This window comes from Gigantopelta aegis, chromosome 10, assembly GCF_016097555.1.
Source record: "Gigantopelta aegis isolate Gae_Host chromosome 10, Gae_host_genome, whole genome shotgun sequence".
NCBI lineage: Eukaryota > Metazoa > Mollusca > Gastropoda > Neomphalida > Peltospiridae > Gigantopelta > Gigantopelta aegis.
In genome coordinates this window covers 67,592,436-67,620,054 of record NC_054708.1, presented here as the reverse complement: position 1 = coordinate 67,620,054, position 27,619 = coordinate 67,592,436, and the positions used below count along the sequence as shown (strand labels likewise).

General features: G+C 38.3%; 1 protein-coding gene across 1 annotated transcript in view; it reads right to left on the bottom strand.

The window, feature by feature from the left end:
* Positions 1–625: 625 nt before the first annotated feature.
* Positions 626–27,619, bottom strand: part of LOC121384118 (DNA replication complex GINS protein SLD5-like) — a 62,377-nt gene continuing 35,383 nt past the window's right edge. Inside the window, exon 7 of the mRNA XM_041514358.1 lies at positions 626–1,641. Coding sequence (XP_041370292.1) covers positions 1,545–1,641 — 97 coding nt within the window. The 3' untranslated portion in view covers positions 626–1,544. The remainder of the gene's footprint in view (positions 1,642–27,619) is intronic.

Below are 27,619 nucleotides of genomic sequence, written 5' to 3'. Positions count from 1 at the left end.
AAGGCACAGCCTGCTTGGGATGAAAGATAAAACTCTAGACAGTTGGAAGTTGATAAGAAAATATTCCAAGCTACACATAATCCTCTCAGAAATGTGGCAGACAGACCAAGGAAAGCTGATCAATATAATACTGGTCTGCTGCTAATAACAGACACCAAATGATGATCGTAACAGACACTGGTATGCACACACAGACATTGGAATGCACACACAATCGGAATCTTTTCTGATCTTTAAATGTTCAGGGCTGTTCAGTAATTAATTTTAGCGTAGATGAAGAAGTTATTATTAAATTTAACAATATTCTAAACTCGCGTACAGCATTCACCCATGGCAGTGCTAGCTCTGGCTGAGAAAAATATTTTGCCAAATTGTTTATTAAACTTCAAAAATGGCAGAAATCGACAGTTATTTTCTAAAAAATGTCAATTATTACATGAAATTAGTTTGCTAAATTAAAATAAAATTCGCCAACTACTTTCAAAATTCGCAACTGGCGAATTTGGAGAGTGCCAAAACTAGCCCTGCATGGTGTAAAATTAAATTATAAAAATGCAACTTTTCCCTAATTCCATCCCAAAGTATCAAGACTGTAGCAAGTGTCAGTCTTCAGCAATAACACAAATCAGTAAAATAATTTATTTCATCTATAAGTTACTAATGTACATATATGTTGCTAAGTACACACAGATACAATGTGGTTAAAAAGTAATAGGAAACATAAAAAGAGGAATATAATTAGCAATTATTCCAGGTAACATGGCAACAGTACAATGAACAATGACAAAATGTGAACATCTGGGATGGACATGATACTTGGGTGGCACTAAAATCTTGAGATCTTTTTACTTTTTTTTGTTTTAAGCTACAACATAGCATGCAATATTTCACACAAACCATCGTTTTGCTCATGAATCGTTGTTTTTCTCTTAAACCTACAGTTGCAAATACTGTCATTAAAATGTAAGTTCAATGCAAAATTTATGTAATAACTGACCAGGTTACATAAATATAATTCATATAACCAAACTATTGGTTACCTAGGTAAAAATAATTTGAACTGACTTCGTTACCCAAGATTTTTAAACATTGTCCCCTACTATAAGTGATAATATAATTGAAACATGGCAGGAATTACTCAGTGCTCTTTATTGCTATATCCCTCTTGATACATCAATATATATAAGTGTGTAGATGGGTGAAAGCAGATGGATAGAGTCTACAATACTATGGCTTGGAGCAGCACCTCATGCCTCATCGTCATCATCCTCATCGTCATCATCACAACTATCACTGTAGATGTATACACAGTGTCTTCATTAGTAGGCAGCAAATTCTGGCAGTTACCTCTGCTACCACTTCCGCAACTTTTCACGTTACAATTGCACACTTCACCGTGTTCAGTAAATACAGCCAACTAGTCTTCTCAATCAACTCCTGCTTTCAACCATAATGAATGTCACATGATCGTATGACTTTGAAAGACAACCTGTATGTATGAATGTCCTATGATGAGTGGCACTGTACATATGAATGTCCTATGATCATATAAGAGACACTGTCCCACTGGAGATGAGGGCTGCAAGAGGCTTGTACCGCATGATATGTTGGTCATTCTTCTGAAGATCGACAATTTCCTCTCTGAAAATATAGATATACAAATGATCAGACTGCACACAAATGGCAATCTTTGCCATAAACAAAATCCAGGCGAGCTGTAGATCACTCTCCTAAAATGGTGAAAGGTGCAAAGTTACATGAAGTTTCAAATAAAATGTACCCAAAATTTAACTGCAAGATGATCAGTTTGTCGCCATCCTAAATCTTACCAGGTGACTGTGGAGGGCAGTGGGAGTGATCACTTGTGTTGCCTGGTGAAGACTGAATGCTGCCAGGGCACAATATTTCATGACTACGACTAAGCCCACAGCTAAAATCTGATGGGAAATGGCAGGTGTGTGGCACGGATAGCCAAAAGAGACAAGCATGTGTCGCGGTTGAAGAAATAAGGACTGGGATGTGGAGGTGGACAGCGAAAGATGTTGAAAGATAGGAGCTGCCGCCAGATCGGGAACAAATGAGATGGAAGTCAAAGGAGAGAAAGGAAAGGGGAAACAGGATATAAAAAAAAAAAAAAAAAAAAAAAAAAACCCCAACATTTCACAAGAACCATTGTTTTGTTCACGTGCCTATTATGCAATGCAATTTGCCAATCTGTTATGTGGTAAACCTTTACATTCTAGACTGGCCTCAGTGGCATCGTCTACAGGCTGGTAGGTACTGGGTTCAGATCCCAGTCGAGGCATGGGATTTTTAATCCAGATACCGACTCCAAACCCTGAGTGAGCGCTTCACAAGGCTCAGTGGGTAGGTGTAAACCACTTGCACCAACCAGTGATCCATAACTGGTTCAACAAAGGCCATGGTTTGTGCTATCCTGCCTGTGGTAAGCACAAATAAAAGATCCCTTGCTGCCTGTTGTAAAAGAGTAGCCTATGTGGTGACAGCGAGTTTCCTCTAAAAAACAGTGTCAGAATGACCATATATCTGACGTCCAATAGCCGATGATAAGATAAAAAATCAATGTGTTCTAGTGGCGTCGTTAAATAAAACAAAAACAAAAACTTTACATTTTAAAACTAATCATCAGAATGTTATTCTTATGCAAATATAATTTGTGTAACTACACAATCAGTTATCTGGGTGAAAACGGTGTCCTCCCATTTTGCCTACAACCCACTTTGCCTACAACCCACTTTGCCTACACTCAGTCAGAGTTTAAATTTAACAGTCGCCCGATCGCCCCTGGCGACTGAAAACGACGACGGGCGACTGAAACCCCACAGTAAGGTTGCCCGCCTGGTAACCGATTTGTTTTTTTTGTTTTTTTTTAAACAATAATTAATAAATAAATAAAAGTACAGCTATGTAGCCTACTTTGTACCATGAAAAAGTGTAGGTCTGCTTTTACATATAAACATAAGCCCAATACATGAATAGGTGTAAGGTAAGTTAAGTGGCATGTAAAATTGGGCACAACTTCATGTCAACAAGATTCAGCCCTGGTTATGTGTACACGTTATAGATCGTATCTACTGAACATATTTTAGGGTTTTTTTAATTATTATTATTGCATTGAGATGGGGTGGGGTAGGAAGGGGTTGTGTCAGTTATACCAGTGCTCAACATTTGGTGAACGCAAGCATCTTTGTTTGTTGGAAATTATATAATCGGGAATTATATAATCCTATTATCTAACTTAATATGAAACGCTAAGTGGGGAGTCACAGTGGCATGTCTGTTATTTATTTAAAGAGTAGGTTGGTTGAGTGCAGGAAAATACTCAAAATAAATGTTTTCTCTTATAACCTGTTGCAATATTGTTGTTTTTTTAGAAAATATTATTCGGGCATGTGAAAATAGATCCGGGCAAGTGAAAGTGCTGTCACCACTTGCCCGGATGGCAACTCAAAAAAAAGGTTAAGCGCAGACACTGCTCAGTATAAAAAGATGCCATCCCCAGTTAAAAGTGGAGCATTCCATGTATGGTCCCTATGTATAAAAATAACATGACAAAATAATATGACAAACACATATTTTATTATAAAAACGATTAACATTACACAACAAAAACAATTAAACTATAAAATGACCTCACAAATATTAAACAAATATTTTGTACAAAGTTGAACGTTAATCCTATATCAAAGAATCATGAAGGCCATTTCACTTTGATCACATATTAAAGATCACAGTATGGGATCACTGGACTTATACTAATCACCATAAAGAGCATGAAATCATCTTTGCGCAACTAAGCCCCAATTACATTACTTATGTTCATTATAATCTTAATTGTTTATATCATACAATGTTTTTATATTGGTTTGAGACACAAAATAATAAGGATTGTTCCACTATGAACTGGGGATGTCACTTTTTCACACTGTAGGCAAACTGAGTGTAAGTATACTGGGTTGTAGGCAAAATGGGTGTAGGCAAAGTGGGTTGTAGGCAAAATGGGTGTAGGCAAAGTGGGTTGTAGGCAGAATGGGAGGGAACTGTGAAAACCATGTGAAGCAGGCTCCTACTACCTAAGATTTTGTAATATTGTCTCCTGTAATTAGTGCACATGACTTGGCTCTCTCAAGTGTTTGATTCATACACAATAAGCATGACATAGTGCACTGTAATTTCATACAGATCCATATTTTGTGTTATTAAATATAAATACAAGTCCATTTACCTAAAATTATGTTAACAAATGGTGAAACTGACAGTTAATATATTGTTGTTTAAATTATGTTTTTTTACTAAGTCATGAAATGAATCTTCTTGTAAAGAGAAAGTATCACCTCAAAAACAAAATCCCTAAAAAAAAACCCACTCCAGAATGATATATTTAATAATTGTCTGACTGAACAACATTATGGTATGGCTTTCAGCAGTGAAACTAAAACTATTCAATATGACAAACACATTCAGTTACAGCTTATCCAAGGTTTATACTATACCATATAGACTATATCTGTACAAAACAAGTCTGTACACATCTCTCACAGTATTACAAAGCTAAACATGTATGTAATCTATATGTTCAATTCATCAAGTTAAAAGGTTTTTGGGGTTTTTTAATGGCACAATTGAAGTTAGAAGTTTGTTTTATTTAGTGACACCACTAGAGCACATTGATTTATTAATCATCGGTATTGGATGTTAAACATTTGGTAATTTTGACGTTTAGTCTTAGAGAGGAAACCTGCTACATTTTTCCATTAGAAGTAAGAGATCTTTTATATGCACCATTCCACAAGCAGGACAGCACATACCATGGCCTTTGATATACCAGTCGTCATGCACTGACTGGAGCAAGAAATAGCCCAATGGGCCCACCGACGGGGATCGACCCCAGACCGACTGCGCATTAAGTCACTAGTTGTGAAACATTTTGTAATTCTTTACAGTCTTGAAAGACACTCGGTACATTTTTCCATTACCAGCAATGCATTTTTATATGCACTTTCTTAAAGACAGGTCAGCTTATACAACAGCCTTTGATATACCAATTGTGGCACACCGGTGGGAATGTGAAAACCCCCATCAAAGAATAGTTCCACCAATGTGGTTCCATCATACAATCTACATGTAAGCATCTCGGGCAAGTGCTCTACCGAATCAACTAGATCCCACTCCCTGTACATTGTCGGACAAAAAAACTCCTGACCACAATCACATGAATTATGAGATTTAAAAAAAATAAAAATAAAAATGATTAATTAACAGTAGAATACCAGGGCTCAACCTGTGCACTGCCAAATTAGCCAATTGCTGTGTTTTTTTCATACAAAGTGGTTACAACATTTAGTCTTTGGCCAATACAATTTTCTTTAAATTAACTAGATTTTAATTTTAAAAATTAGGAAACGCTCTATGTGTCTAAAAATTTGTTGAACCAAAATTTGTTCCAGTGAGAACCCTGGAATACTTCAAAAATAATAATAATAACAATCCATTAATATTAAATTTCAGCAGTGAATATTACATAATATGGTTACGACCATCCATTAATTTTTTTTTTTTTTTAAACTCCACAAGGTTCAGTGGTAATAATTTGTTTTCAATTGTGTAATGAAAAATCTCGCAGACGGTTCAACATTTGTACTGGGTCTCTCCGCTGTTTAAAGCAGGTACACCGAACAAACATGTTCTGTGTGCAACCCTTCCGTTTTTGGAAACTTGGCAACCTTTCACATCCACACTTCAAAATAACTTTGCATAGGCTCAGTCAACAAAAGAGCTATCCAAGATTTGTGAACAGACGTGGACCATAGCTGTCAGGCCGACGTTACATCAGAACGAAGAAAGAGATACATTATCTGTTACATGGTCTGTTAAAATAACTTGATCAAATGGCCACCTGTATTAAGCGACCATCTGTCTTAAGAAGCCACCTATTTCGTCTACCAAATAATCAAGTATCGTACACAACTGACCTGTATTAAGCAGCCACCTGTCTATAAAGGACATAGTTTGAGACTTACTGTGGTGGCTGCCTAACACAGATTTGACTGTATTTGACTTGACATCCATTGCACAGGGTTGGAAAAATTTAGCATCATTTTATTTGTCCTTTAGATGAAATAAAAAGTTTGGAATTATAATATTAAACCCAAATTTTTCATTTCAAACCTGGATCAGGATTTAAAAAATAATAATAATAAAAATAATGACAAGCATATTTTTTAAACTTGCTGAATGGTGTCAAAATACAATGTATATGATTCTAAAGACTAAAGTGAATTCCCGCGGCAGATGGCTCTTCCATACAAGTTTTCTTTCTATGATATATATACCGGCCTCGGTGGCGTCGTGGCAGGCCATCAGTCTACAGGCTGGTAGGTACTGGGTTCAGATCCCAGTCGAAGCATGGGATTTTTAATCCAGATACCGACTCCAAACCCTGAGTGAGTGCTCCGCAAGGCTCAATGGGTAGGTGTAAACCACTTGCACCGACCAGTGATCCATAACTGGTTCAACAAAGGCCATGGTTTGTGCTATCCTGCCTGTGGGAAGCGCAAATAAAAGATCCCTTGCTACCAATCGGAAAGAGTAGCCCATGAAGTGATGACAGCGGGTTTCCTCTCAAAATCTGTGTGGTCCTTAACCATGTGTCTGACGCCATATAACCGTAAATAAAATGTGTTGAGTGCGTCGTTAAATAAAACACTTCTTTCTTTCTATGATATATTACACAAAAATAATAGGAGAGAACAAAAAGGTAACTGTTTAATATGTTGGCTGTTTGACCAGGTTTACTATTGCACTGAACAATGGTTTTGTCATCTTTTAAAAGTACTTATTACATCTACTGAAAGATACACAAACCTCATGATTTCGTGAATTAAAAAAAACAAAAAACAAAAGACCGTTAAATGGTTAAGCAAGTGCCATGGTTGCCCTCCTTACTTGCCAATGTGCCCCAAAAATCAGGCCTTGTTGACAGCAAGAACAATGCTGTGATACCCTAACTAGTTTGGCACCATGCCCTTCCAATTGGGTGAAACCATTTTTGTCTGACAAAACATGACACAAAGTAAGATGCCTTCATGTCCCTCTTTTGAAAGAAAAGTTTGCCTTAGTGCCCCATCTAACTTGCCTTAGTGCCCCATCTAACTTGGCTTGGTGCCCTAATTTTTTTATTAAACTGAAGGCAGTGCTTGCCATAGCCCCCCCCCCAAATTTTTGACTACTGCTACTACCCACTATACAAGTCACATATATTATTTTTTCTTTCAATGCTGGCCATTGTTTATTTTAGTTTGTTATTAGGGGTTTAGTTTGTTATTAGAGACAGATCTGCACCAGCTGAGCCCCCACTTTAATGACAAACTGCACCCCTCCAAAACTATCTCTGGTCCCTCACTGAAAGTTTATTAGATCATTAGATGTCCTACCTAGTGTTTCTGCCAGAAACAAATATGGTGCTATATCAAAAAAAAATAAAGTTAATCTATTGACAAAATTAATTACTCTTATTATTAATGTATGATTTTCTTAACCCTAAATCTAAACTTAAAGGCATATTGTCACAGACCACTGACCTATTTAATGGTCTAACAAGTATTACCTGAACAAAAATAATTTGATTTGTCCCTAAATGTACTTTATTCAACCATTTTCATAACCACCATTCTCCATTTATTAATGATATTTTGTAAAAATAATTGAATTATGGCAACGGTCCATAATTCATAAACTAAAATTGCCGAGAGGGTTGACATGGATTTCACTCCATCATGGTTCAGTTAAGGTGATGCAATAGCTAGATTTGGTTTCCAACAATTAACGTAATTTCTAGTTATTATCCATTTATAGAGAAATAAGGTCCTTAAATCCGTGATAGTATGCCTTTAACCCATTTTCTTTCTGGAGGAGGCCCCCCATACTCCTTGTTCGCTGTGGTTGCATTCAATTCCATAACAGAGCGGGAAGTAGCCCAGTGGTAAAGCGTTCGCTTGATGCTCGGTCGGTCTAGGATCAATCCCCGTCGGTGGACCCATTGGGCTATTTCTCGTTCCAGCCAGTGCTCCACAACTGGTGTAATAAAGGTCGTGGTATGTACTATCCTGTCTGTGGGTGGTGCATATAAAAGATCCCTTGCTTCTAATCGAAAAGAGTAGCCCATGAAGTGATGACAGCAGGTTTCCTTTCTCAATACCTGTGTGGTCCTTAACCATATATCTGATGGCATATAACCGTAAATAAAATGTGTTGAGTGCGTCATTAAATAAAACATTTCCTTCCTTCTATCCCTTTCACAAATTCCTGGATCAGCCCCATATCACTATATGTGTACCCCATATCATTAAATGTGTACCCCTTATCACTACATGTGTACCCCATATCACTACATGTGTACCCCTTATCACTATATGTGTACCCCATATCACTACATGTGTACCCCATATCATTACATGTGTACCCCATATCATTACATGTGTACCCCATATCATTACATGTGTACCCCATATCACTATATGTGTACCCCATATCACTATATGTGTACCCCATATCATTATATGTGTACCCCATATCACTATATGTGTACCCCTTATCACTATATGTGTACCCCATATCACTATATGTGTACCCCATATCATTATATGTGTACCCCATATCCTTCCGATGTCATAAAAGTGAACAAAACGTATTACAATAGGCACAAACCATAAATGTATATATACACTGTATTAAAGTACAAGTCTTTAGTGCTCCCTTGTGAGGACATGTATTTCTCATAATGGGTGTACCTATCCAGAATGACCGACACCTGACCTGACCCAACCTGACCCCGGTAGGTCACCGTGCTCCAGACAATGTGCCACACACAGACCTCTGTTGTTCACTTGGTGACAACACCGGCAGAATACAACAACAACGGGCTACTTAGGCCAAGACTTGACGGCTTATTATGTGAAACACTATAGTTAAGAACAAGCAAAACATGATGAAATATGAACCCGTTTCAACATACATCAGGGTAACTTTCACTCGCACTTGAATAAGCTTACAAGCATTTCTATGTTGTTGGTTTTTGGAGGGTTTTTTCCTTAAAAAACATTTTTAAAAAAAAATCAACAATGGGTATATAGACGGGTTTAAAAAGAATGAAAAGAAGATGTCAACAGGCCACGGTGGCATGTACTTACAATGCAGGGCTAAAAACGTGCGAATCTCCGAAACCCATTCGCGCCAGGATTCGCGCAAGCATAAAACATCCGAATCTATTTGGATTCTCATGAAATATTTCCAAAAAATTATTAAATAATATAATCAGTGAGTAAAACATTACCGAATAATAATAAAACATTTTTTTTTTTTAAATTAGTCAGGTCATCAACCTTCAGTTTAAACTGGCTTCAAAAGCGTAGCATACATTCAAATCCGTGCATGTTCGAAACATAGTGGTTTACCAAATGGCCACATTGGGAACCAATCAAATAGTTTGCGAACGTTAGCGAAACATTTGCAGGCTGAACTTACGGCGGGTAAGACACCTAAAAACACTAACTGTAAAAAAATAAAAAATAAAAATTATATATATATATATATCTATACTGAACAAAAAAAGAAACTTCCGATTTGTACATATAGTATTTGTTGTGTTAAAGAATTCATTGTGTAATGAAATTATATATGTAGTATTAGCCTTGAGCTGTATTATCAGGATTCATGAATTTTATCGATTATTTTTGCACTGTTAATCGTCGACAACGTGAAATTCGATTTGCACGTGCATGCATGGTTCGACATGTCCCGTGTAGTATTCGGTCAATTTTGTTTACTTGTCTTACTGACATTGTTGTCAAGTGAACGTGTACGAAAACGCTTCAAAACATTGTAGCATTTTTAGTATGCCAAGAATACCCAATAATTTACGCGAACGGGCGATTGGCATGCTTGATGCTGGCATGTCGACAGACGACGTTGCAAGGCATTTTGGGAGTTCTTGTCGAGCGATACGAAATCTTCGCGTAAGATTTCGAACGACAGGAAGCACCAACGACTTGCCACGTCGTGGACGTCCGCGTGTTACAACGCGTGGTCAAGACCGCTATATCATGAACACGCATTTGCGCAATCGATTCCAAACTGCCACTGCTACTGCTGCTAACACACCTGGGCTTCATAATAACCGAATCAGTGGGCAAACTGTTCGTAATCGTCTGCGGGAAACGGTTTACATGCACGACGTCCTTACGTCGGATGCGTTTTAACGCAATGTCATCGTCTAAATCGTCTTAATTGGGCACGTGTACATACTCGCTGGATACGGCGGCGCTGGAATACTGTTCTTTTTTCGGATGAATCCAGATTTTCTTTACAACGTGGTGATGGCAGGGTGCGCGTCTACCGTAGGAAAAATGAACGCTATGCTGACTGTTGTGTTCTTAAACGAGATCGTTTCGGGGGTGGTGGTTGTGTCATGGTCTGGGCAGCCATTGCCCATGGTTATCGTTCACCACTAGTCGTCATTGATGGCAATTTAAATGCTCAACGTTACCACGATGACATTCTCGCTCATCACATCATTCCTCTGTTCTATAACAACGCCAACATCTCGATTTTTCAGCATGATAATGCCACCTCTAATACAGCTAGAGACACTGTAAATTTTCTTGGGACAAATAACATTGATTTCATTGATGACTTGCCCGCTAAAAGTCCTGATCTCAACCCCATCGAGCATGTCTGGGATAGTCTGGGCAGACAATTGAGGAGTCGTCCCAACCCACCCGCTAACGTCAACAAACTTCGTCAAGCGCTCATTCAGGAATTGAACAATATTCCACAGGTAGAAATCAAAACTTTAGTCAATTTTATGCACCTGCGATGCACTGCAGTGGTCAATTCAAGAGGTGGTCATACCCGTTATTAAGAGGGTGGGTTTTTTTTTTAACCCCTACCACACTTGGTCAAAATTTCTTCCAGTTTCTGTTAACCTATGGCCATGATTTTTGCACCAAATGATGCATCATGAAACACTCTTTAAACGCATATATAACAATTATTCCCCTGGTTTGTTTTCATCAAGTTATGTTCAAGCAAAGTTAGCGGAAGTTTCTTATTTTGTTCAATATATATATATATATATATTATTTTTGCTTTAAAATTGGATAAACTGTTACTAACAAATTGGTTATTCTTTTCAATAAATAGTAAGGTGGGGTTTTTTTTTTTTTAATCCATATACAGTGAGTAGCATATGACACAGAATCCTATATACTAACACTGTTGATAAAGTTCTTCTCTGAAAATGTTTAGAATCGGAGGATTCCCGTGGACTGCTTCCATGGGAATCCACATGGATTCTCGTGAAAAAAGCCGAACTTTTAGCCCTGCAATGCTAGCAAAGGGAAAACCGGGAAGGTTTGTTTAATGACACCCTAGCACTTTGGCTATACAGGGCGTTAACTAATAACTGTGATACTACATGACCAGCCTCGGTGGTGTCGTGCTTAAACCATCGGCAGTAAGGCTGGTAGGTACAGGGTTCGCAGCCTGGTACCAGCTCCCACCCAGTGTGTTCGAAATTAACGGTATCCCGATATTGCGGGAATACCAGAATTTAATTTTGGATACCAGAATTCAAGAACCCAGTATCCCACCGGGATACCATATATTGTTGTTTGTTTTTTTAATCCTGAGTTTTTATTTTTCGCTAAACAATGAAAGTCATCATTTACTGGTGATATTAAGTAACAGTATTTTCGAGCTCATACCCAGTCTAAAGCTATGCCATAACAATATCTCCCCCATCTCATACCCAGTCTAATGCTACAATGGAGCAATAGCGGCGTAGCAATAGACTGGGAACTGCTAAGTTGCTATTGTTTTTGTTGGATGTTTCCTCTCTTTAAATTTTATTTGAGATATTGATTCCACATCTGCAGAAAATTGATACAGGTAGGTTTATCATTAATAATGTCAGAATCATTTATAAATTTCTACTGAATATTAATTTATGTTAGTATTATTCAAAGACAGATTCTGTTTGATTGCAAATTTCATGAATTCTGCAATTGCGGCTTTGCAATAGACTGAAAACGAGGATGAATTTCATTTGAGTGGATACTAAATTCTCATGTGGGATACCAGATTTTGAAATGTTAGTATCCAACTGGGATACTGCTCCAAATTTTTAATCTCAGACACTGACCCAGAGCGTTAACAACTCATTGGGTAGTTGTAAGACCACTACACTCTCTTCTCTCTCACTAACCACTAACAATCAACAACTAACCCCCTGTCCTAGACAGACAGCCCAGATAGCTGAAATGTGTGCCAAGGATATCGTGCTTGAACCTTAATTGGATACAAGCACGAAAATAAGTTGAAATGAACAGAACTGATACTACAGGTTGTTGTTGACAATCTTTTTCAAATAATCTTTAAAGAATCCATTTCTGTTTGCATATAAATATACTCTTCAAAAGAAGAAACGCAAAACCACATTGTCGTAACATTTGGAGAATTGATTTAATTATTGAATGGTGAGTCCGATAATTACCAAATGTTGCAGGATTGTTCACAATTCACTCTAGTCCATTGTGAGTAAGTGATAGGACACACCACCAAGGTCAAGGTCATCTGGAGTCAATACCGGGTGTGGCCTCCGCGTGTGTTGACAACTGCCTGGCACCGCCTGCCCATTGAAGCAACCAGAGTACGGATGACGTCCCGGGGGATGGTGGCCCACTCGGCCTGCAAGGCTGCTGCCAGCTCGGGCAGGGTCTGGGGCTGTGGTTGTCGCTGTCGGAGGCGTCGGTCCAACTCGTCCCATAGATGCTCAATTGGGTTCAAATCCGGTGATATCGATGGCCAAGGAAGGACATTAATGTTTTTGTTCTGTAGGAAAGCCGTTGTGAGACGTGCTGTGTGAGGCCTGGCGTTGTCATGTTGGAACACTGCGTTGGCGTTGGCCATAACTGGAACGATGTGTGGCCGGAGGATCTGGTCAATGTAGCCCTGTGCATTCAGGTTGCCCTGCATGTGGACCAGGTCAGTTCTGCCAGTGTGTGAGATGGCTGCCCACACCATGACACTACCCCCGCCGAATCTGTCCAGTTCCTGCACGCAGTTTGCCGCATAACGTTCACCACGACGCCTATACACGCGACATCTTCCATCATGACGTCGGAGCAGAAATCGAGACTCGTCACTGAACCACACCTGTCTCCATCGCAGTTGAGGCCATTGTCGATGAATCTGGCACCACTGCAGTCGGAGTCGATGGTGTTGTGGTGTTAAGATGACACCTCGAACTGGACGTCTGGCACGAATTCCTACCTCACGTAGGCGGTTCCGTACGGTCTGGTCAGATATCCTGCGCAAACCTGGTATTGCTGCGGCTGTGGAGGTGGCAGTAGTCAATCGTTCCCGAAGGTGGCGTACCCGGATGTAGCAGTCCTGCCCGGGGGTAGTGACCCGTGGTCGACCGGATCTAGGGAGGTCACGTGTTGGTTCATGTTGCTGGTAACGGTCCCACAGTCTGGAGATGGTGCTTGGGGACACATGGAATGCCCTGGCAACGGCCGTTCTGGATTCGCCTGCGTCTAGTCGGCCGATGGCATTGTTTCTCTGCGGTTCACTGAGACGTGGCATGTCCTGGATTGTCAACTGTCGGCCAGATACAGAGGCCAGGCAAGCGAACACCCTGCACTTTTATACTGTCGGTGTTCATGTTGCACGTGCAGACAACGCACGTGCAGTGGTGACATGGTTTGCACGTGGCTGCGTTTTTGCGAATATTCACATTTTGGAACTTTATTGTATAGTAGCTGCGTTTTATCGAATGTAACCGTGGGAATGTGTTTGGGACATGCAATGACCTTATATTCACAAAGCATGAACCGGTAGGAAACATAAAATCGGAGTTATAACCCATTTGTACCCTTTTGCGTTTCTTTTTTTGAAGAGTATATATTTTTTTCCTCCAATTTTCTTAAAGGCATATTGTCACAGACCACTGACCTATTTAATGATGTAACAAAGTTTTACCTGAACAAAAATAATTTGATTTGTCCCTAAATGTACTTCAACCATCTTTATAACCACCATACTCCATTTTTTAAACAATCTAAAGAAAAAATGCATATTATTAGGCATATTGGTATGCTACGTTTGAGCAAAAACGACCACTCACGATACCCAAGTGATAATTTTCTTTTCTTTGGGACGACGTAATTGGTCAGTTTTGTGAGTTTAGATGGGAAAGTCTACTTAATCAAGGGTTTTACAGAATTACTTCCGGTAATAAAGCACGACGGCTGATAATGTCCATTACGATTAGAGGGGTGTCCATGCGGTTATCACACAATACCCTATGATCTTAACAAAAGAGGCACGCCTTTTTGGTGTGTCTAGACACAGTGTCTGGGGACCATCTAAATATACACCTGCCAATCAGGAATCACAGGTACAGGCCATGAATAGAAAAGACTAATTAAATAAGAAAACACTCCGATTGTTATTTCAGTCCGTGGGTTAAGGTATGGCCAAAACATACGTTATTTCAACACTTTGACAATGGTGGTTTATTTTGTATTAAAAATAATATATAATTGTTGCTGGCTTACTGGGATGGCTATTATTACAGAATATTGCGATACATCTGCAAAAATCAGGTATGTTTTGTTTCTTTATTTCGAAGACTAATGACACGTTAGGTATTACGTAACCACCAGCTCGCCAGAGGGCGTATTCACTGGGATAGTCCAAATGGCTGTGCCCGTTATATATAATAGCCGGTACATTTAACCATTTTATTAATTAACTATACGATTATACTTGGTTGATATTAAGCAATAATGTGCATTATGTATCGTTGAATATGCATACCAGGTCATATGCCTTAATTGTCTCTTCCTTTAAGAATGGGTCACCAAGAAAGAAAGAAATGTTTTATTTAACGAGGCACTCAACACATTTTATTTACGGTCATATGGTGTCAGACATATGGTTAAGGACCACACAGATACTGAGAGAGGAAACCCACTATCACCACTTCATGGGCTACTCTTTTTGATTAGCAGCAAGGGATCTTTTATATGCACCATCCCACAGACAGGATAGTACATACCACAGCCTTTGTTACACCAGTTGTGGAACACAGGCTGGAACGAGAAATAGCCCAATGGGTGGGTTAACCAAAGAGGTTTGATCCTGCGACCCAAGCACCTCAGGAAAGTGTTCTACTGAGCTAGATCCCGTCCCCAAACGTCAATCACCACAATGGTGGTGGTATGTGCTACCTGTCTGTGGGATGGTGCATATAAGAGATCCCTTGCTACTAATGGAAAAATGTTGCAGGTTTCCTCTCTAAGACTATATGTCAAAATTACCTAATGTTTGACATTCAATAGCCATTGATATATAAATCAATGCGCTTTAGTGGAGTCATTAAACAACATAAACTAACTTTTTGGTTGGGAAGGGGGGAAAAAAAAAAAAAAAAAAAAAAAAAAAAACGGTCAGAAAATAGGTCCACCAAGGTGGTTTGATCCTGCAACCATGACATAAATTTACTATCTAGTACCTGGTAAGATGTTCTTCATTTCAAGGCTAGTAGATGAGATCAATAATCTGACATGCTACATGTCAGGTACGCAGATACATTAATGGCCGTGCATAAATGCCACGGTAAATAAACAATGGCTTTGTGCACAATTTAATGTCAGACAATTAACATGCTGTACTAAGAACCCGCTTACAATTTATGGTTCAGTTAAGATCTGTATAGTATTAATTTCCCCCTTGAAGACTACCTGAGTTAAGCAAGTACAGTTTTATTGCATTGTCAGCAAGCATTCTGAGAGTACTGCTTAAGCAATACATGTCCCCTACTGCTCCCAACACATTTTCTTATCTCCTAAGTTCAAGGGCCATAACTCAGTCAAAATTGGATAAACTGCTATGAAAGTCAAACATGATATGTAACTGCATATGATAAGGCTACATACAGCTTATATCTTGAGGCATTGTGAAAACAAAGTTCTCAAAATTACATGTGGGACAGATAGCAGATGGACAGACAAACAGATGGAGAAAAATTTCAGATCCACCAGGACTTTATTCATGTCTACACGTATTCCAAACATGATTATACTTCTCTTTTTTTACCACCACTAGAGCACATTGATTTATTATGTGTCAAACATTTGGAAATGTTTTACTCATAATCTTAGATGAATATTTTTCCATTAGCACCAAGGAATCTTTCATGTATGCACTTTCCCACAGACAGGACAGCATATACCACAGGCTTTGATATACCAGTTAGAATTATTAGACCAGAAGTCAATGCTAATGTAATAGAAAAGATGTTTTCAACATATAAACTGTGTATTATATTGCAATAAAGTATACAGTAAAACCCATCAAAACCAGACCTTCTGTAAACCAGAATTCACTCAAAACCTGAACCTCTGTAAAGCAGAATTCTTTCAGAACCGGATGTTTTTCATGGTCTCTTTTAAATATCATTACAGAAAATAAACTCTGTAAACTGGATACCTCTTAAAACCAGACTTTTTATTTAGTCCTATGCATGTTTGGCTTGGTGGAGTTTCACTATATCGACATGTAAGTTGATAAAGAAAACACACAAGTTTATGAAAACATCAGCTGCATTAGGAGAGGACAAGAAAATACCAGAATGTTAATTCTGCACTCATGTCTGTTGGATACCATACCATTTACCTTCAGGGAGTAGTTTGCTATATGTGGCAGGATGTAGCTCAGCGATAAAATGCTCACTGTATGTTTAGTCTAGGATCAATCACTGTTGGTAGGTCCATTGGGCTATTTCTCATTCCAGCCAGTGCTCCACTGTGGTGTAACAAAGGCTGTGGTATGTACTATCCTGTCTGTGGAATAGTGCATATAAAAGACCACTTCCTACTAACGACAAAGAGTAACCCGTGACATCATGGGAGCAGGTTTCCTCTCATTATCTGTGCAGTCGTTAACCATGTCTCACACCATGTAACCATAATTAAAACGTGTTGAGTGTCCTTAAATAAAACATTCCTTTGTATGTAGTGGTAAAGTGCTCGCCTCATGTATGGTTGCTCTGGGATCGATCCCCATTGGTGGCCCATCTCGCCCCTTACATAAATATGGTTATAAAATAAAACATTCCTTTGTATGTAGTGGTAAAGTGCTCGCCTCATGTATGGTTGCTCTGGGATCGATCCCCATCGGTGGCCCATCTCGCCCCTTACATAAATATGTTATAAAATATAACATTTAAAAAAAGAAGCCTATTTCTCATTCCAGCAAGTGTACCATGCTTGATATATCAAAGGCCATGGTATGTGCTATCCTGTCTGTGGGATGGTGCATTATATGCTTGCTACTAATGAAAAAAGGTAGCAGGTTTCCTTTCTAAGATTATATGTGAAAATAACCAAATGTTCCACATCCAACAGCTGATGATTAATAAATCAATGTGACTTTTATTCATATAAAAAATCTGCATTACTATCAAACAGCTCTATAGTGATTCCAAACGAATCGCCCCATCAATCTTTACGTGATTTACAAAAATTAAATACAACTAATAAATATTACAAATGTGAGTAGAATGATGGAAATACATGTACATGGTGAAAAGGTTTCAGGTCAGCTAATTCCTCCCCCCCCCCCCCCCCTCCGTGTCTCCATTGTTTTTCTTAACGTGAAAAAAATTTCCCCATCACTGGTGGGGGGGGTCAGAGAGAAAGATAATAATCAGAGCCCCCCCCCCCCCCCCCCCATGTCATACGCTTAAGTATCTAACAGGCACTCTTGTATGACGTATCAAGGACACAGTGGTTTTGTTTTTCCCCCCAGCCTGGATACAGTGACACTTGACAACTGTCAGCTTGTTAGACTAAGCATGTTTTACCCGTCACAAGGACACGTGAGCCAATGGTCAGGTAAAGTTGAGTGAGCACAATATAATTTATCTGTTTTCACCCACTTTGATACACGCCTGGGATAATGAACCGGCATCATTGCACAAAGCGCAGTCAGCACTATTTTATTTACGGGATGGGATTTTCGTTGTTTTTTCCTCTGTGTGAAAACATGATATACCTGTACTTTCTTAAAGGTTTTTGACCTGTCTTGATGTAAAACACTGATAATGTACAACCCGGCTGTGTTCCTGTTCTAGCCCTGATTATAAATATTCATGAATCTCCCCAATACTTCACTAGTGTTCGCCAGAAAAAAAGAGTGATCACTCAAAGGCCTCTGAAAATTGCAAGAACAACAAGCATTCTGATAGTACTGCTACAGCAATACATGTCCCCAACCATGACCCAAAAATGTTTTGTATCTCCCAAGTTCAAGGGCCATAATGGGTAAATTGTCATGAAAGTCAAACTTGCTCTGTATGAGAACATGATAATCAAAACAACAAAAATTAGGAAAATAAATTTTCATATCACCAAAATTCAAGGGCCATAACTGTCAAAAATGTGTAAATTGTCATGTAAGTCAAACTTGATCTGTAACAGTGCATGATCTTGATACACAAAATTTCAGCTTAATATCTCAAAACATTGTGGAAAAACATTTGGAAAACTATATGTGAGACAGATGGGCAGGACAGAAATGAAACATATTGTCCTCACTCGCGCAAATCGAAGTTTGTGTAACCCATTTTTCTTTACACATACAATTTAGGACATCATTTACATGGTCATGAAGGGTAACATAGAAATGAAATGGATTACCTCCATTTGTTTTTATGTTAAACCATACACCAAGTTTAAATTATGAGAAGCCCCGACTCCCGCTTCTCTCCCTCCACACTCGCCTGTAAAGTTTTAGTAGAGAGGCAAACTGATCATCTTGCAATAAAATGTGTGGCAGATTTCAGTTGTATAGCATCATTTCAGAAGAGTGATCTTCAGTTCTCCTTGTTTGTGCTCATGGCAAAGACTACTCCAGTGGGACCGTGCCCCCCAAACTATGTCAGAAATGGGCAAGTCTCCATGAATATCAACTTGATCTTCAACACTATGAACAAGTTATATACACATAAAATTTCTTCTCAATATCTTGAGGCATTGACCCCCCCTCCCCCCTCCCCCCAAAAAGCCCCCACAAAAAACCTCCACCAATCCAGATTTTGTGTGGGATTGATGGACAGACAGAAAGACAGACAAAACCTATAGTTCCCTCTGGCTGGACCGAATGGGGTGAACAAAATACACAAAAAACTTTCTTTTTCTTTTTAAAAAGTAGTTTACATTTTGGTGGTTTAAGGTACAGATAAAAAACAAACATGTATGGACATTTTAACTTCAACACATAACGACCAGTGACCCTCTATCACTAACCACGTCCATCATAAAGGCTAAGTCGTAACCAGGGGTGATGGAGCAATAAGTATAACATGTCAAACTGTATGTACATTAAAATATTGCTGAACATGCTAAAAATTTCAAAGTTGACTTTAATGTTTGACCAGTAAACGGGATACCATGAAAGCAAATGTCTTAATTCTAGAACAAATTGACAGAGGACGTGGCCTTTGTCACAACCGCAGTTCAAAGGCAAGATTTTGTTTGACTTTCTGATTCTTTGCCGAAATTAAGCCTACACTGATAAAAGAAACAGGTAATTAGGGAGTGAAATATCTGTCAGTCCAACCCTTCCTGTACTTCCGAGATACCTTTACTGCTACAATTAGTCACGAGGAAGGCAAGAAAACCTTTAAACTCTGCGCAAAGACTTTAGTCTTGTCAGTAATAAGGAAGGAAGGAAATGTTTTATTTAACGACGCACTCAACACATTTTATTTACGGTTATATGACGTCGAACATATGGTTAAGGACCACACAGATATTGAGAGAGGAAACCCGCTGTCGCCACTTTATGGGCTACTCTTTTTGATTAGCAGCAAGGGATGTTTTACATGCATCATCCCACATCATAACACATACCACAGCCTTTGATATACCAGTCGTGGTGCACTGGCTGGAGCGTGAAATAGCCCAATGGGCCCACCAACGGGGATCGATCCCAGACCGACCGCGCATCAAGCAAATGCTTTACCACTGGGCTACATCCTGCATCTTGTAGTTACAAGGAAAGCAAGTGAACCTTTAGACTCAGCGCAAAGACTTCAGTGTTGTCAGTAATAAATGGGTGTGCTCAGTGCTTTGATTTGTGTGATGAAGATCTACATTGTAACTCCGTGGCAACAATATTAATAGCTTTCGCTGGCACATTATTGATCTGGGTAGGGTTGGTAATCATTGGATTTTTATTCCTCCATTATTGGTTAAAAATAACTTTTGCTTAGATTATAATATAATACACATGTATATGAACAATGAAACATTTATTTTATAAAGGCAATGCAACTTCATGTACTGTTGTAATGCTGCAAATCCTACAATGCTTGGTCAATTTTACCAGTAATATCCGTTAAATATCAGTTTTCTATATACACACATAAAGACAGACCCAAATGCCAGCAGTCTTTAAAAGTATTTTGTCATCTAAACTGTATATAATTAGCAAATTTTACATGACAATTGATAATGGATTTAGTAATCAACAATCACACACACACACACACACACACACTGGTAGAATCTCTGTAACAGAGCAGTTTTAAAAATTATTATCAATCATCAGAGTACACTAGGTCTGGGTAAGTAATAAAAGCCTTGTGTCTGTATGCACTGTATACCAGCCTCAGTGATGTAGTGGTTAAACCATCGGAATTAAGGCTGGATGGTACTGGGTTCTTATCCTGGTTCTGGCTCCCACCCAGAGCGAGTTTTAACGACTCAATGGGTAAATACTGGGTTCCTATCCTAGTTCTGGCCTCCACCCAGAGCGAGTTTTAACGACTCAATAGGTAAATACTGGGTTCCTATCCTGGTTCCGGCTCCACCCAGAGCGAGTTTTAACGACTCAATAGGTAGATACTGGGTTCCTATCCTGGTTCTGGCTTCCACCCAGAGCGAGTTTTAACGACTCAATAGGTAGATACTGGGTTCCTATCCTGGTTCTGGCTTCCACCCAGAGCGAGTTTTAACGACTCAATAGGTAGATACTGGGTTCCTATCCTGGTTCTGGCTTCCACCCAGAGCGAGTTTTAACGACTCAATAGGTAGATACTGGGTTCCTATCCTGGTTCTGGCTTCCACCCAGAGCGAGTTTTAACGACTCAATAGGTAGATACTGGGTTCCTATCCTGGTTCTGGCTCCACCCAGAGCGAGTTTTAACGACTCAATAGACTTAGGGTAGATACTGGGTTCCTATCCTGGTTCTGGCTCCACCCAGAGCGAGTTTTAACGACTCAATAGGTAGATACTGGGTTCCTATCCTGGTTCCGGCTCCCACCCAGAGCGAGTTTTAACGACTCAATAGGTAGATACTGGGTTCCTATCCTGGTTCCGGCTCCCACCCAGAGCGAGTTTAACGACTCAATGGGTAGATACTGGGTTCCTATCCTGGTTCTGGCTTCCACCCAGAGAGAGTTTTAACGACTCAATAGGTAGATACTGGGTTCCTATCCTGGTTCCGGCTTCCACCTAGAGCGAGTTTAACGACTCAGTGGATAGGTGTAAGACCACTACAGCGACTTCTCTCTCACTACCCACTAACTACAAATCCATAGACCTTGGCCTCATTTCCACAAAGCGATCTTAGCTCTAAGACCACCTTAAGTGCATAACGACATAATTGCTTTGTTGAACGGGGCCAAGGACAGACAGTCCAGACAGCTGAGGTGTGTCTACCCAGGACAGCATGCCTGAACCTTAAATGAAATGAATGTACTGGCTACAGGCCAGGTGTCTAAAAACTGTAAAAATTATCATTTTGTTACGAGTGTTGCTAATGGAAATCTTATTTTGTGTAATCTATCTTTGATTCACACATAAAACATAGGCCATCATTTACATGGGTCACCTGAATTTAGTTTTGCATAACCCATAAACAGGTTATGCAAATTTTCAATTCTCTGATGACTTTCTAGCAATAGTTCCCAGACACATGTATACATTGTACGTATGTGTACATGAATGTGTTAGACGTGAAAACATTTACATTAATCGACCGCCTGTGATTTACAACTTGCAATAAAAAACTGAATATTTTTTAAACTAACAGCTTAAACCGTTTGTATACTCGGCTTTAGCATTGTTTATTCGTGATCTCTACAGATATTTCCTTCTCAATGTAACATGCCAGTAAACGGCATTTTTTTGTGAGTAAATGTTGAAATAACTAGAAATTACTGCATGTACATGCACATATGTAGGTAATTGCAACACAGCGTCTAGAAAATTAGAGAAGAAACATGCTGTGTATTAACAGACAAATCTGTTAATTAGCAACAACACCCCAGCAGCTTGTCTAATCATCATTCATCTATATTTAGTGTTTTTCTTAGAAATTTGGCAAGGCACCCTAGACTAAACATTTTTGGGGCATTTTAACTTTAAGAGCACTTTATTCATTAAAGACATAATATTAATTAAAATAAATGTAATTAATGTTCTTGCTTTAATAAATGAATGGCAAAATATATAACAGGGATATTTTATGAATTAATAATAATTAATAATACATTTCTGAGAGTTTTATAAATCCAGTTTTAGAGTCAATTATTAAAAAAGGCTTATTCAATTTCAAGGCCACATGGTGCTGATTAAGGCAACGTGACTGGGGGGTATGACCCCACCCCCATCCCTGGCTATGCCATAAGCAGGACAAATTGTGGTGCATTTTTATTTTATTTTTGGCTAGTGCCAGTTATTTACAAACTATTTAACATTTTACATCTGTGCAGCTTCGAAACTTGCGTAACCAGTGAATCAAAGAAAGAAATATTTTATTTAACGATGCACTCAACACATTTTATTTATGGTTATATGGCATCAGACATATGGTTATGGGCCACACAGATATTGAGAGAGGAAACCCACTGTCACCACTTCATGGACTATTCTTTTCGATCAGAAGCAAGGGATCTTTTATATGCACCATCCCACAGACAGGGTAGTGCATACTACAGCCTTTGATATACCAGTTGTGGTGCACTGGCTGGAACGAGAAATAGCCTAATGGGCCCACCGATGGGGATCGATCCCAAAACAACCGCGCATCGAGCAAGCGCTTTACCACTGGGCTACGTCCTGCCCCAACCAGTGAACCATGACACGATACAGAAAAACAGCAACATAATATAGGCTATTATTTTTCATTAGCAACAAGGGGTCTGTTATATATAGGCATTATCCAGTTACCAAGAAAACACATTGTAAGCCAGATTGAAATAATAATAGGTATCACTGTTTTGGGCTTGAATGGATAATAGGTATCATTGTTTTTGGTTTGAATTGATCATTGTTTTTTGTAAGTCATTCATTAAAGCACTGCTGGAATTGGACAGTTTCCATATCAAATACACTTACAAACATTGTGCATTCATTCATATGGAGATTACCAGTGAAATTGCTGTATTTTATGTTGCACTGATGTTGCAACAGTATGTGCTGTACCTCAAGTACATTCACCATAATTAGTTTAAAAAATAATAATGAACAAATTAGATGTCTAGAAAATTAAACTTAACCTTAATAGTTAAAAATAACTCCAATATAAGACACATACTGTTGGTGGTGGTGGGGTTTTTTTGTGGGTTTTTTGTAACCTTTTTAAAGTTTGTTTTCTATATTTGGAAATATGGATTTTTCTTTTCTTCTTTGCTCTCTGTCTGTCTGTTTAATTTCTCTTTTGTTATATATTTAGTCTGTCATTAATTTTGTGCTCCAAATTTGACTGTTTCAATTAACTAGTAATTTTATTGAATGCACTTTATATTTATGTATCTATTGTAAGATAATAACATTATCAATATATAAATATCTGAGGTAATAAATATATTAAGACTATGAGAAGATAGACATTCAAAAAAAAAAAAATAATAATAATAATAATGAACAAATTTTAAAAATCATAAACTGAAAACAGAAAAGTAGATAAAAAATTATTTTATTCTGCTTTTTAAATCATAGGCATTGGGGGTTTTGGAAAGAAAGAAAAAAATGTTTTATTTAACGACACACTCAACACATTTTATTTATGGTTACATGGCATCAGACATATGGTTAAGGACCACACAGATATTGAGAGAGGAAACCCACTGTTGCCACTTCATGGGCTACTCTTTTCAATTAGCAGCAAGAGATCTTTTATATGCACCATCCCATAGACAGGATAGCACATACCACGGCATTTGATGTACCAGTTGTGGTGCACTGGCTTGGAGGTTTTGGGGGTCTTTTTCAAATATACTGATGAAAAGAAATAAGGGAACACATCAAACTGTAGACCAAATTTAATTGACTACTAGCGTAGTAATGTCTGTATTTCATACCAAGTTGTAATGTGGGATTGAATGTCTGTAGTGTTGAATGTGCTGCCTATATGTTCCCAGTCAACTTCTGACAATATGAATTGATTTTTGATGCAGTTATTATTTGTAGTTGCTATTTGTGTGATCCTTTATTTCTTTCCATCAGTATATGTATGCAGACCTATATATTTTTTGTATTGAAGAATAATAAAATCCAACTGCTAAATAACTATATTTAATCAATCTAACATCACAACCAGTGCAACTTGGGTTCATGTAATACTTCAAACAACTATTATCAATATTCTGACATCCAAAAGAAAATTTACATATTACATAATGGAAAAGAACCAATATAAAAAATACCTTACAAACACTTTATGAAGTGCATTGTGATGTTGGGTTTTTTTTTAATACACGTACTGTTTTGTTGGGTTTTTTTTTATATACATGTAATACAATACAGACCTTGGTTTTTGAAAATTACAGGTGAGTGGAAAATCACTCTTCAAAATAAACAAAATAGGCAGTGTAGATCCGATTGGATTTTGAATGGTACATCTACAAAATTGTTTATTAAACCAGTATTTCCCAATTTGTTCAACAAAGACAAATACCAGTTTAACAACTGCATGGAAGCCACAGCCATGTTTTTAATTTTTATTGTTTTATTTTATAAAAGGACCTTCCTATCAGCTAAATGAGCTATGAAAACTGTTGATTTTTGTAAAACAGTGGAAATAAATATACCCATCTATTTTACGTGCGCTGTTTGTTGAGTGTAACTTGCGCTGTTTTTCACTAGTCAGATTGAAGTTATGTGCGCTGTATGAGTGCGATCGCACCCACGTACAGTATAAAGCAAGGTCTGGTAATATAATTTTGAGCCTTCTAAAGTTTATTTTGGACATGAGTATAAAAAAAATGGACAATCTTAAACCACTTCTTTTTCTAAAATGTCCCCACTTTAGCTTCAAAAACAAATTTTTTCCCCTTTTTTGTGGAGTCTCACTTTAAACTCTTAAAGGCACATGTACCGATCTTTGACAATGTTCCAGGAACTTCACCCATAGCATGCATCGTTTACATAAATCAACCAATTAGCCAGATAAGACCCAGCGCGCCACAAATCACAGTGGGAGGCAAGGTGAACTTCACAGACAAAGTCCATTCATTAAAAACTAAAATCGACCTTGAAACCAACTCATGGCGGGTGCAAGGGAGAGGTGGGTGTACAGGTGACATGACCTCAAGATTACGTGTCATTCACGACAGGCATTTATCAAAGTATTGCTTTAATCTCGTCCATTGATTCTTTCCTCCTTTATGCCTGGGTCACTTGACAAACGAAATAAAACACAAACACAGACATGGGTCTGAAAACGATTTGTTGGCGGTTGGTAAACAGAGACGACACACAAGGGTGTGATAATGATAAAGAGGTGCAAATAAATGCAAGGTAAGCAGTACACACGCATATTTATTAGTCCTGTTTGACGGAATAGAGAGGTTGGGGAGAAGTTCTGCTAGGTGATTTCTAAAGGGTTTTTCTTGTTGAAAATAGACTGAGATAAATTTACTACTGTAAGGCCATCATATTATCATCTTTTAAAAAAAAGTTTAAAAATATATATACAATAATATTAAAAAATGCCTGATAAATGATTTATTATTTAAGCCTCGTTGCTTTTAACAACCTATTAAAAAAATACTGTTTGCTGTAACTACATACAACCGTACAATTTAGTTTTCCTTCTTGTTTTTTACCTGTTTTTTCTTTCTTTTTTTAAAATTCACCCAAGTCATTAACCCCAGTCGATTGGCTTCTAAAATCTGGTTATTTCATCAATTTAATTTAATTGTATAAATTTGTAATGATAAAAACATCTTCCTTATATGTATATGGAAATTAATTAAGCTCCACCAGAATTGTACTGCAGCTAAAAAGGTGTCAAAAAATAGTTGTCCGAGGCGATGGAGTTTAAACCCGATATTGAGAGTTTTTACACATTCTGTATCTACTGGTTATTTACTGAGATGGCATCAATAAATTACTTTTGAGAAACACATCAGTGTGATTCCAGTTCCAGAGTTAATAACTATACATTTTCATGCATATCTACGTTTTCTGTCTTTTAACATAGAACATGTAAAATATTGATGTAATGTTAGTCTTACTTGCTGTCAATCTTTTTAAACACTAAAACAACAGAATCAGTCACTACTTGACCACAGTGTATTGTCATTTACTTCAAATGAAGGGCTTACCTGTGAATATAGGGGTGTAACACCTACAGTAAGGACAACGTGACCAAGAGCTAATGGGAACAAGGCCGAAACAACTGGGGGGGGGGGGGGGGGGGGGGGGGATCAGGAAGAGCGAAACGACTCTGGGTGCAAACAGCCTACAGGTCAAAACGACCCGCAAACATTTAATGCACACCACAACAAAATACTAGTAATACTCGGTGTCGAGTAATACATTTTGTGGTGTTACGGTATGTATAAGAACCATTGGTTTGTGTTGTTTTGTTTAATGACACCACTAGAGTACATTGATATATTAATCATCGGCTATTGGATGTCAAACATTTGATACATCTTAAGAGAGGAATCCCTCTAAATTTTATCATTAGCAGCAAGGGAACTTTTATATGCACTTTATCGCAGGCAGGATAGCACATATTATGGCCTTTAATATATCAGACGTGGTGCGCCATCTGGAATGAGAAATAGCGTAACAGTGAACATTTTGTTCAGTATTCCATTGCGATTCCCTGTGCAAGTTTCAGAGATCGCTACACAATCTTAAAACATTAAACAACAATTGCTAATCAATTTTTAATTATTGCTTACCAACATTTCGAAACAATATACCAGTTGTGGTGCATTGGCTTGAGCGAGAAATAGCCCAATGGGCCCACCACTGATGGGGATCGATACCAGACTGACCGTGCATCAAGTGAACACTCGACCACTGGGCTAGATTCCACCTCATGCTGACAGTGGGGACAAGACTGTATCACCACCATTCAAAAACTTGTTTTAACAACACCACTAGAGCAAATTGATTTATTGGATGTCAAATATTTGGTAATTCTGACATATAGTCTTAGAGAGGAAACCTGCTACATTTTTCCATTGGTAGCAAGGGATCTTTTATATGCACAGATAGGAAAGCA